The sequence below is a fragment of the Linepithema humile genome, chromosome 4, assembly GCF_040581485.1.
Source record: "Linepithema humile isolate Giens D197 chromosome 4, Lhum_UNIL_v1.0, whole genome shotgun sequence".
Lineage (NCBI taxonomy): Eukaryota > Metazoa > Arthropoda > Insecta > Hymenoptera > Formicidae > Linepithema > Linepithema humile.
Window position 1 is genome coordinate 18,316,313 of NC_090131.1, and position 17,496 is coordinate 18,333,808.

Sequence of the window (17,496 nt, forward strand, 5' to 3'; positions counted from 1 at the left end):
ATTAGATAGTGCACATACGCAGCGAGTGGAAAATGTAATAATATTTCTCTCGACATGCGTAAAAAAATATAACGAATTGGAAATGTAATAATATGATCATAGTATATTTTTATTATAAAATATAATGAATTGGAAATGTAATAATATGATCATAGCATATTTTTATTATGTAATATCACATTAATACGCATATTAAAGCTTAAAACATAATAAATAAATTTATAATTAAAAATAAAGATTTAATTGCGATTAAAAATAAATATATTTTTTTTATTTTAACGAATGCACATACGGATATGTTAGCTTTATGAGAACAAAGTTTTTTTATGCAATTGCGATGGAAAGAAACCTAAGAAAGAAATCATCCTCGTCTTTTTCATAGAACACTTGTCTTATCAATATGCTATCAGCATCTATGTTAGAATTAAAAGTACACATAGCCATGTATTGTACATAGTAACATTTATTTTTCGATATATTGCTGATAAACTATTGTTCGATGCGTGTCGATAATATCTATAAATTGCAACAAAAACATGTTACATGTAAAAAAAAATTGGTTATTAATATAATTTAATTTAAAATAAACATAAAATATAATGTAGCTCTTTTTCTAAAAAGGATGTAGATAAGGTACTGAATAAAGGTTCTACGTGAGAACAGCCGCTCTTAGAGGATCTTTACGCAGAAGAGATGCTCTGCAGAGGATTCTCTCTATTTACGCGAAGCAACGTATCAAGAGAAAGCTCTATGAACAACTTCATTTCACGACGTGGCTAACGAACTATGAGAATAAATGACGATTTTAAAGCGCCGGATGTTCGTGGCGACGATGACGTCACTAGACGTCGCGACGTCCCTCGTAAACCACGCACTTGCATTTTTATAGCGTTGAAAAGATATTGTTCTGTTTTTGCCGTTGATAAAATATGCAACATCTATTCTATTAATTTGATTAAACGGCGGATCAATATCTTGGAAACTCTGCAGATAATAATTTTCATAATTTTTATTACCTTCTCTTTCCACGTTATTTCATATCGAAAAAAGAATAAAGATTCTTTGTAAAAATCAATTTTAAAGATATCCGAGCGGGATTTAATTTGCTATATAATTTTATTTAGAATACATCACTGCATCTTCAATTACGACGATCAACAAAATTAATTTAATCAACTACTAAGCTTATTACTTGCAGCAGTCTCAAGTCTTCCAGATCTTATTACACATACATAGCAAAAATTCTAGACGTTCCTCATTACGAATCTATGATATCCGAATGAAAAGGTACGGAGCAAGAGATAAGATTGAATTTGTAACGCACTTCGCGATGAGAACTTCGCAGCGCATTGCTTATGATGTGAAGAATAACGGTATGGAATCTGTTCCCTTCCTCGTTAACGACGGCGTGCGATAATAATTAAGCATAAAGAGGCGATGGTGCAAGAAAGCAGGGAGCTTCTAACAAGGACAAATTATGGCTTCGATTCATCTCCGTGCACTGTTATAACGATTGCCTCGGGTCAACGCGAGTTATTCGTCGGTCGCAGCTCACCGATACTCGGATCCCTAACAAGACATTGCAATTACTCGCATTGCATATATATTGCACTGAAAAATAATCAGAGCGTAGTCCCTCGGACTGATGTAATACAGATTACGGGATTATCGCTAAACTCGACAAAAAAAAAGAACGGAGCATCGATAATACATGCGTATCATCGATGGTGCAGATTGATAAACGAAAGCAATACTTGGTGCTCACCGAGTGAAACGTTGCTACAGAACGTTGCTAATGTAGAATTCGATATCGTTATTATGGATTTCGCTAATGGTAAAGGTGCTTACTTTCTTCTCATAATAGTTATGTAAGATCGATCGATCTATTTACGTAACGCCGATAACCTCCGCAGCAGCCGTTGAGAAATGTTACCGTCAAGGAAGTCAGATTACGGAAATCACTCTCTTTCCGTTCGCGTAGCTCTCCTCTCACCGGGAGAAACTGTATAGCCTCTATATGCGCGCTCCTCTGTACGCCTGAATATGATTCGCCCAAGGCAAACATTCGATATTATTTCTTCCAGCAACCTTGACTGTGGAATGATCTACCTTGTACTTCGAATAGAGAAACCTGACCGGTATGCGAGACGTGCACACACTTGACTTTATCTCGGAATATAATGTCGGCATATGATTTGTGAAACACACGCGTAACATTAATTACTTATGGATCTCGAGACGACATGTACAGAGTGTCTCAAAGTTCTATTGTATGCGCGACTCGCGAATAAACAGTCATTTAAATGTAACCTATTCTAAATCAGACAATTCTAAATTTTTATATTTTATTACTGCATGAAATAAAAAATTGCACGATTTAATTTCTCGAGACTTTTCCAGACAATTTTACTGCGATTCGCGAATTTTCTCTGTACAAGAAAATGTTTCGGTGAAAATGCAAGTCAAGCACCAAGTTCCTTAAATCTATACAATTATCCCAGATATCTATTCATCACGCGCTTGCGTTATATATTGCGTTATAATGTTGCAGTTAAAAGAGCATATAAGATATCATTTTAGACACTCAAGAGTTCTATAATATTCTACTGCGTAATCTTTAACTAGATAATAAGCTTCTTGATACGTCCAACTTGAAATCGTAACATGATGACTGGTACAGACACTTTCACATGTCGCCCGGTAACCACATTGTAACATGTTCCGCTTAGTTTCACGGGAAGTAGTTAAGATTCCACTTATAATATATACCGTAGTAGTTATCATAACTCGCAATACCTCCTCAAGTGCATTACGTAAGAAAATTCAACAAGCCGGTTTCATAGACTCTAAGTGTACCTTTTGTCACATGACTTGCATTATGACTGCGCAATTAAATTGGTAGAAATAAACAAACTGTGACTTGCGAGAGTAACATGCTAGTTCAGAGAAATCATTAATCGCTCGCTGTAAAATCAAACTCAAGCTTAAGCCTTTGTGATAGAAAGGTGAGGAAATGCTATATCGGTCAATGAAAAACGCCGTGTTAATAATTTAATATTTATTTTGCTAAGACAGCACGTGTAAAAAAAGAAAAACGCAATCATTATATACAAGGGTAATCGTTAATATCAATTGACGTTCAACTATCGTCAATGATGCAGGTCAAAGCTGATCTCGTGACCGCCGAATCCGCCGCCGTGTCCGAAGCCACCGCCGCCGCCGCCGCCGCCGCCGTGATGACCGTGCACCAGGACCGGGTAGGATTCCTTAACGATGTACGGCACCTTGACTGGGTAAGGCACTTCCTTCTCTACGGCGTAGGGTACTTTTACAGGTACGTTATAGGGCACGGGTATCTTGACGGGCACCTTGACGGGCACCTTGACGGGCACCGGGACCGGTTTTTCCACGGGGACATGTACGGTCTTCTCCACCGGAACCGGGTAAGGCTTTGGTACGTGATACGGTATCGGATTGTCCACCGGAATCTTCACCGGCACGTGCACCGGCACCGGCACGTTTTTCTCGACGGTGTAAGGCACCGGGACTGGTACAGCGACCTCGCGATGAATCGTGATGCCGGAAATTTTTCCGCCATCGCCGCCGCCGCCGCCGCCGCCAAGACCGCCGCCGAATCCTCCGCCGAAGTCACCGCCGAAATCGTGTCCGCCAAAACCACCGCCGCCACCAAAACCGCCATGACCCAGACTCAGTTCCAGGCCGCGCTTGCTCTTGATGTCCTTTGAGCTGGCAGCTCCTTTGCCGTCGGGCTTCTTGGTCTCGGCGGCCAGAGCCACCGTCGCCACAAGCGCGAGGAGCACGAGGATCTGCGAATAAACGTGTTTTAATTGCGGTCTTTCATCGCCAAGGTTTGGATTGACTGGTCAACTCGGAATGCTCTTTGAGGGTCCCTTTTGAATTAATAGCAGCTTTACGCTTTGCGCGGTGTAGAAAAAATTCGAATTAAATCAAAGTCTCGAAAGGTGCGATGTATGAGGTGACTAAACAACGACGGTTTGCTATTACAAAATTCGATGCACTGGGCAAAAAGGATAATTAATGCGAAGTATCTAATTACGCCACGCTGTTCAGCGGAGCTTTCACTCATCGAGGGAAGATAAAAAATCACACCGTGATCTCTATAATTCTAACACTGCGGCGCGAGAAGTGCAACACCGTAATTATCTAAATGCCGTGCTAAATCCCGATGCCCCCTCATAAGGCGCATAATCCCGCGCATAATCTTCCACTGCCCTAAAGGGACCCCGTCAGAGCCCTACGTACGCGCCGCTGTGCCAGCGGCGCAAGCTCACCTGCGAAGTGCTCATGGTAGCCTTCGGGAGTGCACACTGAGGTTGCATCTCGCCAATCAGCAGCATATATACCGACACTTTCGCCGTGCTCGCCGGCCCACTCCCCGGAAAATCGCACTCGTCCGACGCCGGAACGCCGGCTTAAGGTGGACCCGATTGTGCTCGCCGCTCCGTGCAAAACCGTTCGGCATTAAGCCGTTTTCCCACGGGCTCGCCGCTCGACAAGTCTGATTACTGCCGGATGCCCGGATACGGGCGGCACAGCGTTGCCGCCCCCGTCTAGCTCCAATCGAGGAAGAACCATAATTTAGAGCCCGCAATTGATCTTTCGCGTGCCGACTCTAACCCCTGCTTTCTTTCTTTCTTTCATCTCGGCGGCAGAAACGTCACAAGCGCGCCGGACGTTTTGTTGCTTTTTCTACTTGCTCCTTGTAAATTTTCCCGGACATAACGATACAGCTCTCATAACGGTATAACTCTCAATGCCTTACATAATGCAGCGCTATTTGCCGCGTAGACAGAGACAATCAGGAAATTCGATGAGCGAAGCAATAAATAATACGCAATGTTGGTATACTATTATTAATGATTGTGCCTCGTAAAAGGCGAAATATAATTTTTTTAAATTATATAAAATTGATGCTTGCCAGAATATTAAAATTATTATGAAAGTCTCGGTGAAGCTGTAATAGCACACAGCAGTTTGTTTTTAGGTAATGCTTTCGTCTAATACACAAGTGGAGGCACAAGTGGTTGGTAATATGACAGAGGAATTAATCGGACGCGTCGTCGCGCAATCGCCTGCGACAAGGATCCTACAAATTTAATTCTACGGTTGTTTGCACGTACGCTTTCCTCCGGAGAGATATTTAATAGCGCTCACACACAGGAGGTTTCGCTAGACGTAACTCTTATCGATACACTCAAATCACCGGGCAATTAACAGCTATGACTCGAAAGAAACTTTTTTTTTTTTCTTTTGATATCGCATAACTCTTGCGAAAATTGAATCGCGTTATGCCACCCCAGGAGAACGGAATCCGCTCTCGTGTGCGTACACATCGAAATCTTCCTTAGTTAAGCTACGACCGACTTTACGAGCGAATTCAATTTCGACGGCTTGCGACCGTAAATCTAAGTGACAAAATCTGTTGCGCGTAGCGATGCACACGTAAGGTGCGACGTTTAGACTTTCTCCACGTGTCACGGACACGCACACACGCTATGTATGCCGGCATCATGCTTGATGCCCAGTTAATTAAAAAAAAATATATTTGCAATGCGCGAAGGAAGTTATTAAAGTATTACAACGTCGGGCGATGGTACACGCGTTGTCGATTATGAAAGAGGTGACGTAAAAATTTACGTTTTGACATATCGTAAAAGTAATCAGCGTGCTATTGTCGTCTTTTCAATCGTTTTCGTCGAGTTTTACATAAGAACTTATTCCGTAATATTTTTAATAGATACGCAAAGATTGGTCGAAGGTTTCGATTGGTAATCAAGCGCGTCGCGAATAACGTATTGAACCTGAATCAGCCGATGTCGAAGCGAAAGCGATGTTTTTCTCATTTTCGTGACGCTCGCGTGCTCTAATTATAATACGCCATTATCAGATCTTATAAAGATACATGCAACTGCTTTTAGTCATTCATGCGCGGCGACTTTTTATCAAAACCGCTTTCATAATCAATTCTGAGTACTTTAGCGTTAAGTATAACTTTTACTTGTACATTTCCAGCTGATATTTTATTGGCGACCTAAGTAAACTAATGTGTGATACTGCGCAAACGTGTTTCGAATGGCATCTTTGCAAAAGGTCTCACTTACAGGATGATTTGTTCGAAAATAATTACCCCGCAGAAGATATGCAATTACAGCGTTTCGTTTAATATACCGATCCTTGTAATTGCAGGCCAGATGAAGCGCGACTCGCATATTAAATAAATATTTATATTTCGTACGGATCATGGCAAAGTTTCAATGCATTGCAAACATTTGCATTATTTAGTAAACAATCGCATCGATTGTTTAATATATTGATCATTATACAGATTTTGTTTAATGAGGATAATTACAAATTCATTTAACCGAGTTGAACTTTTATGTACAATAATATGTTGCACCTTCACGACTAAAATGCACGTGATAATCAAACATTTCATATGTAATGTGGTGTACAATGTACGCGTGATAATCTTTATCTTTCTCTATTTAATTATTAAAATGTTATTTATTTTAAATATCTTCTGTCCCCTTGCTGATTATTAATTTAACCTTCTCTTTATCAAGCTAGCCTGTATTTATGAATATCTTTTTCATAATTATGACATTATATAATTGAGGCAATTAATGCATTTTAATCGCAATGATTATAAATAATGAATAAAAGATTATAAAGAAACGAATTTGATACATTTTCTCAAGTTTTAATTTGACAAAATAAAATACACGAGTGAAAGAGAGAGCCGGATATCAATTTTTTATCCAACTAACAGCTTAATAAAACATTTTACAATCTTTTCAAACTTTCAAATGAGTCCACTTACAATTTCACTTGCAAGCGCCTATTACTTACACAATCATTTTTTGTTTTACATTAACATAACGTTTTTTTATTCAATCAATTGGATTTATTTCAATAATTAAATTTCGTTTTATATTATTTTTAAAATTAGTATGCGAGTAAATTTTTTTATTAATATATATAATTTTTAATTTAAAATACAAGTAAATATTTATTATATTTTATGAAAATTTATTATGTAAAATTATATGTATCACTTGTTAACTATGTCAATGTGACAACAAAATGAAAACAATCAAATTAAATATGAGCATAAAAATGCATGAGCGCAGTCTCTGTCAGACAATTTTTATCAGGCGGAAGTATCCGTACTTACCAAGAAGCTGAAATCTCAAGACTATCTAGAAAGCTAAAAATCTCTTTCATCTCTCGGGGCGCAAATTATGTTTGTGTTCGAAGGGGCGAAGGCGTAGCAGAAGCGGAAAGGGCGTAACTAGAAAACGGCTTGATAAACACCTTGAGCGCGAGAACATCTATCCATATATTCATGAGAGCCGCAGTCTGGTCGACTCCAAAGCCTTTCCCATTATTGCATAAGGTTACGCTTGCGGTTGGTGAAGCAGAAATGCAGACTACGCGAAAATCCCGCTGTCGACGACGTCTGCCCGCACTGTCGTCGTAGCGCGCGAGAATCCGCCGGTGCACTTAGAGCGCATTTACGCCACCGCAACCACCCGCTCTGCGGTATAAAGTTCAAGAAACTCGAACTCCAAAAAAATATTTCAGCGGAGAATAAGAACTGCCAATTGAAAGTTCGGGACGTCGTCCCGCGCAAAATCAATTTGCATTTGCGCGGATGAGACCGCCTCACGGACGAAAAAAATACCGCGTTGATGAAATTAATAACGCCGACTCTACGCTGCTAATAAACTTTGGCAGAGGGAAAGGTACACTGGATGCAGACATTTAAGTTGACATTAGACACAGGTGTTCACGTGCAAAGGATTAATTTGCATACGGCGCACACGAGGTGGGTTCGTGTCGCGTACGAGATCAAAAGCGGTTTTCGTGGTCTCGCGAAAAAGCCTCCTCAGCGAAATTAGCGGTAGGAAATACGATGTGCCAAAATTTGCATAATTGCGAATCTCATAAATATCGGGGATTGGTAGAAAGTGTGCGATCGCCGATTACTACCTCCAATATCGGGCACATATCGTGTGTATTATATCCGGCAGTAAACATAATCGACTAGTTTACTACGCAAAGTTCCGTATACGTAATGCCGCAGACAATCGATGGAACGGAAAAGAGAGAAAAGAAGTGAAAGATTTCACCGCGTTAGATTTAATCTCATATTCGTATAACGATTGTGGGCTCAACAGCTTCCTGATATTATTTTTACTGCAGGAAGACTTTCGAGCAAATAACTTTGCAATTAAAATCGCGCGGTGCGTACGTAATTCAGAACGTAATAACGATTCGCGCAGAGGCACTTATGACACAATAACTATATACATAGGAAAGATTAACTTGGAAACGAGCTAACTAACGCGCGTTACGGGAGTAGATTATGTTTGACTCCTGGATGAGCAGGAGAAAGAAAAGTTTATGATTCTCGTGAAAATTTTATATTGTTTATAATAGAATTATTTCAATTCAAAGGTTGTTTAATATTAATATACTGAGTGCGCAATAGTATTTAATTTATTACATTAAGTTATGTTAATTATGTATTAATATGCACATTAATTTACCAGTATTATCGCGAATAACAAATTTATATTATTTAGATATATTATGTTGTTGCGCCCGTACTATTTCGCCGCTGATGCTGTGTATGTTACAGCTGACGGACCGATCGATAATATCGATCGGTCATTAGAAAGTTGAAGCCAAATGGCATTTATTAATAATCTTTCTTATATTTGTTGTCAAGACAACGAATATTGATTAGCGGTTTAAAGGGTCTCTATGACAGTTATAAACAAACTGTCATATGTCAGATCTTTGGTAGCTGTCTGCTCGGGCGGACGTTTATGACAGCTCCGGTCTTAGTATTGTATTTCCGGTTACTAATTGTTGAGTTCTGTGTTAATTATTAAAGTGTCCTCTTTCATAAAAAGTGTTGATTTATTTGTGCGAACTGCACGACGCGTTTCGGAAACGTAACAATATATTGCATAAAATATATTGGAATAAATTGCACAACTTTGACGTTTTTAAATGAAACTTTACAATGTAACGCGATACTTGCCAGTTGATGACTGCTGATAGATTTACATCTGCTGTCACTACTTCGTGAAAACATGCTACGTGTAGCCAGTTTAGAGCAGGAATGACCGCAGAAAATTAGCTATCTCGGCACCAGCGCATGTCATTAGTTTCAAATTCAATGAATGAGACTGTGCGGCTTCAGTAATTAATGGATTGCCGTCACGCACGCACGTGCAATTGCTGATTAGCCAAGAGCGACGTTCTAACTAATTAACTAATTAACACTCGTCACTACGTTTTTGGTATTGAATTTTTTATCACCGATAAAACGTAAGCGATTAACACTTTCCAAGAGCACCTTTCTACGGCAAATAAATATATTGAGAAAAACAAATCTTGATCGATTACTATCTAAAGATGCCTTTGGATAAATAAACTGTGGAATGAGATGGAAGCCGATGCTTTCGATGCTTCGGAAAACGTCAATTGTCCGATTTCGGGATCGTGTTGGGGAGCAGAGCAGATTGTGGTCTCTAGCGAATCACTATAAATTCATCGAAAACAATTTAATCCGCGGGTATAGGTCAAGTGGAAACCACCGCATACATCGTCCCTTCGATTTTCGCCGCGGATCGATCGACAGCCAATCAAGAGGGGAGGGAGCGTTCGGCCTCTCGAAACACGCTCCCATCCGATGAGAGAAGTCAAATCAATATTTTCGGATTCAAATATGGAAATCCAAATTCAGATGTATGGAAATTTATTCGTACCGATAACCCTGATAAACCATGGATACGCGAGTATTCTAATACCCTACGAATACCCAGCCGAGATCGTAGTACAAAGTCATTCCGAGATTAACTGTACCCGCGAGAGCTACATGTGATAAACCAAAAATCGTGCCACCGTTCTATGCCGAGCGAAACTGGATTTCCACGTTCGCGGCGAAAACCATTTCCGGTCTATGAGAATTTTATCCGGCGGCGTTAACGAGTTCCAACAACTTCCTATTAAAGCGGCAGTAGCAGCGGCGACGGCGGCGGCGACGGCCAGCATCTTCAAATCATTCTTTTTAATTTCACGGCCGGTGGCGGTGACTATCTTCTTCACGACGACAAATGTCACGGTGCACGAAATTGTAGGAAAGAGATAACACGCCGGTTGAACATGCTATGAACATGGAAATGAGGCGAGTATATTAAATTCGAAGAAGTTGGAACTGAATTCGAATGTGCCACGCGCGTTTATACATATATCTGACGATGATGAGAATAAAAGCGAGTAAAAAGGAACTTTCGTGTTGTTGAGAAATTCCCATTCTTTACCTTGAGTTAATTAAGCTCTAAATATTGATGAAGCCCTCAGAACATCACAAAAACACAGAAAAGCACTGTCAACTAATTAATAAAAGATTGACATAAAATCTAATTATTTCTCGCCACGTGTTGTTTTAGTATATCGATCCACTTTATAATTAAAAGCTTTATAATTATGAGTAACTATAAAACATATACTGGCAAAATTTAAATTAGCTATTAATTAAAATTCTAAAAATCATACGAAATGTATTTTCTATGAAGAAGACATGTAAAATAGTTACCAAGTTATATATTGTGTTTCTACAAAGCAATTATTTTTAAAATATACAAAATTGATTTTTATAAATAATGTTCGAAACTTGATAGCGGTGTGCAAAACGAAAACATGAAAATGTATTTAATGATCTAAAAAATATTTCATTGTTCATAACTAGTTTGTATTTACTTTTGTTTATTTATCTGTTGAACAAAACTCGATGTTACGCAAGCGTATCAAACAATTCGGACTTTTTCGGCTTTTTGTTGCAAAAATGAATTTTCCACCTAGAATTAAACAGACTCGAAAACACGACGAGACGGTCAAGAAAAAACAACGAGAAAACGGACGCGAAGACAAAGGGAGACAGAGAAAAGCGTCGCCCACGACAGTGTTGTCTTCCCCTTTCCTTCTGTTGACTTCCTACCCGCCGACAATTTCATCGGCACGCTCGAGTTGCCCAGCGGACAGAGCGTTGCGTCCCTATAAAAGCGAGGGTAGACCATGGCGGTACCAGTGTGCTCACTGCCGACCAACATGAACAGCACCGACAAGCTGAAAGTGAGTAGCTCCAGTAAGATAGCCACTCGAATCACCGCTTGTAGAAACACGAGCCGCATTCGACCAAGTCGCACGACGTGCCGCAAACGCAACTTCTCATTTCCGAGCGACGACTCATTTCCTACTAGATATGTAATGAATAGCCTTGAGGCCAAATTTTGATTTGTGAATTTTTATTATACTTCACATAAAAGTGCTCAACGTTCCTGGAATGTTCGTTGTTCTTGAAATTCAAGACCGTAGATATTACATTTACAAAACTTTCAGCAAATTTACATAGAATAATTATATCCATTTAAAATGTTTTAATTTAAATTCTGTTTTAAATTTTCTCTGTAAAATTTTAATTTATTATAAATTTTAAAAGCACTGCTATAAAAAAATATTTCTACTTTTCAAAAATATAATTAATGTTCTTTGTGTGAAAATTTTTCTGCTAAACTAATATTGTAATTTAAGTTAATATTAATATTATATATTATATATATTATACAAAAGACCCGCATTATTTTGTTTTACAAACTGCAGCAGCAAATTCGAATAAATCATCATAATAGGCTTGATGTAACACGACGATACGGAACCTCTCAAGTCTCGCAAGCGTTAGCATTAATCCCGCAATAACTTAGCGGCGAAGCAACTTACAACGAAACCTCTATATATAATTTATGCGCATTATCTCACGCTCCGCAAAATCTTAAGATCGCGCTTATTGTACAATCCGTAAATTTCTACACGTATATCTGTTTCCTTGTTTCCGGCAGGTGTTACTCCTGTGCGGCCTAGTGTTATCGGTCGTAGCTGAGGAGAAGAAACCCGAGTCGAGCGCACGGCCTAAAGATGAGAAGTCGAAGCGCGGACTGGAGTTGAGCCTGGGTGATCACGGCGGTTTCGGGGGCGGTTTCGGCGACGGCCACGGCTTCGGCGGTGGATTCGGGGGCGGCGAGATAATCTCTACCGATCACATCAAGGCGGTGACAGTCACGAAGCACGTGCCCGTGCCACACCCGTATCCGGTGGAAGTCACGAAGCATGTGCCTTACACAGTGAAGGTGCCGGTCAAAGTGCCCGTCGACCGCCCGTACCCGGTCCACGTGCCGCAGCCTTACCCAGTGGAGGTCACGAAGCACGTACCCTACACAGTAGAGAAGCCGGTGCCCTATCCGGTCAAGGTTCCCATAAAGGTGCCCATCAAAGTGCCCTACCCGGTCAAAGTACCGGTCAAGGTCCCGGTCGAGGTAGCGAAACCGGTGCCTTATCCCGTCAAGGTGCCCGTAGTTGTCAAGGAGCCCTATCCCGTAATCGTTAAGGGTCACGACGAGGGCGGCTACGGCGGCGGCGGATTCGGCGGCGGCGGATTCGGCGGCGGACACGACTTCGGACACGGATTCGAACTCGGTGATATCGGCGGATACGGGCATCATTGAAACAGAGTTGCCGCAAGAAGGAGCGAGACGATCGCTTGTCGTCTTCCCCCTTCTGTCTGGCGGTAAACGGCTCGCGAGACGAGCAGCTCCGTTCGAGGCACCGATCGTCGAAAGATCGAAGGACGACCGGCGAAGCCGCCACGTCGTTCCAATAGGAGGCAACGCGATGCATCAATATTGTATTCATTGTGATCCTATCCTCGAATTGTACTATATGCATTGTAAATGTAAACACGAATAAAGTATTTTTTTTATATGTAATGAAATGCTTATGAAACGTTTGAATGACGTGGGCTGGAGAGGGCTGGAAGGCCTGGCGGCGACAAAAAGACGTATTAGCTCGACACGTTACGCGATTATGAGGAATTGCGAGAAGACTTTCACTCGCCGATATTACGGCGCGTTGCGCCAGGAGAGGTACACCTGTTTCACCGTATATGTGCCACTAGAAAAACGAGCGCCACTCGTAGGGATCGTTAAAGTAAACGGCATCGCGTTAAGACGACCGGCGTGAAGGAGCGGAAAGGGAAAGCCGTAAAGACATAAATGTCAGAGTGCGCGAAAAACGCGGTAAATACCCGCGAATATCCTCTCACCTCTCTCTTTGGACGCGCTCGCGCGCACATGTGGGAGATTAATCTCGCGGTACTTTCGACACACGCATCACGCGCCACCATGCGCGACGTATGCGCGTCTTGCGTCACAAGGATTCGGCGACCGTATAGTTAAGCTGTCAATTGCATCGTCTGATTTTTTCCCCTCCATCGAGCATTCGGCAATCGTTTCGTAGACGCGGTGGAAAATGTGCAAAAAGTCGGAAGGGGCTGTGTTGCCAAATAGCAGAATAATTTTGAAACGTATTTACGCCATTCGGCCAATTATTAGAGTTTATAAACAGAAAGGTGTATCGAATAGTTGCTTTACATGCGAGTTTGTGACCTAATTATATTTAATATATTCCGAGCTACATAGTTTCGAAGATTTTATCATGTAATTTCTTTATAAATTGTTACGGAAATGCTTAAATAAACGTTTTTGATACACGCAATAAGCGTCATCGGAAAGCAATTGTCGCAAAATATTAAGCCTCTTATTTGATTGCATTCAATATTATATTTTATCGATAAATCATAAATGTTTCTGTTACATTAAATTAGCCAAGGAATTTCGCATAAATTAAATACAAATAGTGGTGAAATTAACCGCGCTATGCATTTCCGCAAAAGCTTCATACATTTTTCAACTTAATGGTCTGATTACTAAACAAATTGGATTATTCTACATAAGACGTAATCGTCCATATCGAGACGGTGGCATCGTAAGAAATATGAGGACTTCCTCGCATTCTTTTTCCCATGGAAGTTTCGCATACGAATAACGTCGTCGCTCTGCCCGCTTTCATTTCCAGGTTTGTAACCGATCAAACTTTCCCGTACTACATGAACACGGTACACAGCAGCGTCCATCCTACGGCTGGAATATGATAATGGAACTATGGTAATAGAACACAAACCTAATTGCCTCCCACGGTTATAGACCCTGTACCCTCGACAACACAAGTTCCTCCGACCGCATACATCTTAGATACCATTATGCGCAAGCCACTCTGCGGCGACTACGATTCGCCCCGACGATAGGATGTCTCGTTAATACGTGGTTACCGCGTAAACCGAACCGGTCTCCGTAACCGGGAGACACACGAGCCACACGAGAGACATTCACCGTCGGCGACGTCGACGTCGGCGGCTCGTTCTCTCCTCCTTTCCTCCGGCGCTTTACTTTCGTCGTCCTTTCGATCGCGTATGATCGGACAGCCGCGTCGTTTCGCCACACCCTCGACTCATTTCCGCGTGCTGAGTCTGCTTCCGGCGCGCATGCTAAGCTAGAAATTGAAAGTCGTCGGTGATCTTAAAATCCATGAAAGCCGGCTCTAGAGACGAGGGAGACCGTCACGCTCGTTCGTTACGTGTGGGATCGGGAAGTGCATCGTCCGCGCGCGCCCGATGCAGTTCGGCAAAAGCGTGGCAAGTGCCTTTGATTAGGTGCCGTAACGAATAACTTTCGTTATAGGTGAACTTTATCAGCGTCGTTAAAACCGCGAGAATCGATTGGTCATGCAACGTGTTCGATATCGCATGTGATCGATTAGAGGAATGTGAAAATGAGTAAGCATCGTTCTATGCCGGCCGTCGAGTTAAAATCTTGACTAAATTGATCTCCTCGCCGATGTATAAAAATACCATTCACGTTGATCGAGACACGCGGTCGTACGATGAGCAAATGCCGGCGTTATTCAATGCGCTGCGTGCCAGATAATCATAGTTAATGGTTTAGGAAGTTCGCGTGTAAAAGGGGAGAGAGAGATTTCTTCGATCGGTCACGAGACGCGCGGTACAAGAATAATCTGAGATGCGCATATTACGTTTATAAACATCAAGGATAGTCGATGCGAGTTATATAATAAATGAATGTAAATACGTAATAGCTACGCTGTTAACTGTGATGCAATCCTCTTCAACAGATTATTCAAGAGAGGTGTGCGATTGCTCCTATTCCTGAAAGTTATAAAGGCTACAAGAGTAATCGTAAAAGCACAACGCGGGGGGATAAGCGTGCCAATCAAGCCATTGCATTATCTTCCTTTAAATTCAAGAAAAATGAAAAACTGCTTCAAAGCAGCTCTCACGTTGATTCGTTTAACATAATTGATCATCTTTTAACCGCAACGCTTCTTTCGACTGCAATGCAACAAGGACTTTGACATCGACGTTATTAATTCCGAATTGTGGAAAATGACGTTACGTCAAGCGATTTTTATCGCGATAAACGCGGTACAATGAACCTTTGTGTTATCCGCATAGAATTGCGCTTTCTGCCATAATTTTACTCGCGCGCGTGCCTGAACCATTTTTTACGGACATTTGTTGCATCGCGAACGTGCCGTTAATAAGAATCCAGGCGGCGATCTTATCGCGTCCAATTAGAGAAATCTTGAGGGCAGAGTAGCGACGCGGCTGGGTAAGGCAGAAAACGATGGTCGTTACACTTTTGCAGCTATCATATTTTCTTATTTCTTCACAAAAAAAATGTGAACGTGCTGTGTATGATCGTAATTTGGCAATACAAGCAATTGGCAATTTTTTTCCTTTTTTTAAATCCCTAATTTTCAAGATATAATTTATTAGGCGTTAGCAAAAAGATAATATTTTAACATGAGTTTAACAAATACTCAATGTCTCCATAATGCCTCCTTAGCTTTTCATAGGATTGCAAAATGCATGACGCTGTTCGACACATTCTGTTAGCGCAAAAGAAGCACGAGAATCCTTTCCATCGCGTCACGTACATCGATGGTTGCGCTTGTTTACACGGAGAAATGATCACCGACATAACGTTAATATTGATACTGTCAACAGCGTCGTCCAAAGTTTGCGTTTTCTAGCATGTCTGCGGAAAGCAAGGGAAGTAGAGTAAAAGCTTATGACATCAAAATTGAAAAAAAAAAGAAATAAAATTTGAGTGATTAATCAAAAAGCGGGAAAAGTGAATATGTCGATTGTAGCTTGTCTTTTGTGATAATTAAATAAAAAAAACTGTTCTGATAATAATTGATTTAATAAAAAGCACGCGGTATTATTGATGAAAAAATTATTTATTTTATCTTATATAATTTTCTTTTATCTTTTGTTAATCACATGTTCCACAAAATAAAAACAGTGAAAAATAATGCTATCATGATTGATACTACATACGATTCATCACACATTGATATTACATACGTCATTATAAAAATTTAAATACATGTGTGTTTTTTTGTCACAGTTATTGCCACAGGTGATCTTTTATCTGAACGTATTCATCTTACAGCAAATATTGTATCTTGACGTAAGTGAGATACAAATACGTAAAATGTCGATGAAAATGATATGTAATGTGTATTTTTATCGAATTTTTGCGTTAATTATTAATTTATTTTTAACAATAATTTATTGATAAAGTGATTTACTTATTAATGAAAAATATGGTAAGATTTTATTGTGTAAATTTTAATATTATTTTACATAAAGCACTTTTTGCGATATTAATATAATAGCTGCATATAAAAATAAACAAGCTCTCAGTCTATTATTACACACAATAAAAAGTAATTGATCATGGCTAAATTGCACATTAATTCTTGTACGTGCGAAATGGTAATAAATCCGAGATTAGCCGAGCGGCTGAGTAAATTGCCGTACTATCGATTCGATATACGGAGGTAATAACCCTAAAGAATGAAAAGATTGGACTATAATAAATTGGTATAATTGGACAGTTCTAATTGGCTCGCATTTCATGGTAATCTATATTTTTACATAGTTCTATTAAAGTTTCAGCAGTTAAATCTGCCGAACTTAGCTTTAGTCACTTTTGAAATCTATTACATGTAACAATTTGTCAAAGATAAATAAATTTACCACACTATGTTTATTAAAAAAACACGAATCAAAAGATTAAAACAAAAGATTAAACATCCTATATATTGTCTTCTGTCTAAGAGAGATCAAATAAGATTTTAATTAGTATTTATCAGACAGCGTGTTATCGTGACAGCATGTTAATTCATTCAATTCATCAGTGACTTTTGTATAGTGAAGATGTTCTGCAATCAGCTGTGTATTTCTTTTGGAACTGATTATATAAAAATCTCTTAAAGAATTTAAATTTTATGTGTACTTTATAATTCATATATTAAAAACACATATCGCAGATTAAAAATCAATATGTTTGCAATATATTATTTTGACAAAAGTCATCAGAATTATTTTGAAAGTTATCAGTTTATATTTTTTAATTAAAAAATTTCTCCAAATGTGCATTTTTACTATCAGTTAATTAT

General features: G+C 39.9%; 2 protein-coding genes across 2 annotated transcripts; one reads left to right on the forward strand and one right to left on the reverse strand.

The window, feature by feature from the left end:
- Window positions 1-3,043: 3,043 nt before the first annotated feature.
- On the reverse strand, window positions 3,044-4,721 carry LOC105670885 (adult-specific cuticular protein ACP-22). Its single transcript, XM_012364629.2, has 2 exons — window positions 4,314-4,721; window positions 3,044-3,827 (listed from the first exon to the last, which is right to left on the reverse strand). The coding sequence occupies exons 1-2, from the start codon at window positions 4,377-4,379 to the stop codon at window positions 3,150-3,152; spliced, it is 744 nt and encodes a 247-aa protein (XP_012220052.2). The 5' UTR covers window positions 4,380-4,721; the 3' UTR covers window positions 3,044-3,149.
- A 3,958-nt stretch (window positions 4,722-8,679) lies between these two features.
- LOC105670886 (annexin B11) lies at window positions 8,680-12,883 on the forward strand. Its single transcript, XM_012364630.2, has 2 exons — window positions 8,680-11,190; window positions 11,955-12,883. Exons 1-2 carry the CDS (start codon window positions 11,134-11,136, stop codon window positions 12,615-12,617), a joined length of 720 nt encoding a protein of 239 aa, XP_012220053.1. The 5' UTR covers window positions 8,680-11,133; the 3' UTR covers window positions 12,618-12,883.
- Window positions 12,884-17,496: the final 4,613 nt, after the last annotated feature.

Bases quoted from the DNA above. Each gene is read 5' to 3' on its own strand.
- LOC105670886 (XM_012364630.2), top strand. From the start codon at position 11,134: ATGGCGGTACCAGTGTGCTCACTGCCGACCAACATGAACAGCACCGAC. The intron at 11,191-11,954 runs GTGAGTAGCTCC...TGTTTCCGGCAG, and splicing joins ACAGCACCGACAAGCTGAAA to GTGTTACTCCTGTGCGGCCT.
- LOC105670885 (XM_012364629.2), bottom strand. From the start codon at position 4,379: ATGCTGCTGATTGGCGAGATGCAACCTCAGTGTGCACTCCCGAAGGCT. The intron at 3,828-4,313 runs GTGAGCTTGCGC...GTTTATTCGCAG, and splicing joins CTACCATGAGCACTTCGCAG to ATCCTCGTGCTCCTCGCGCT.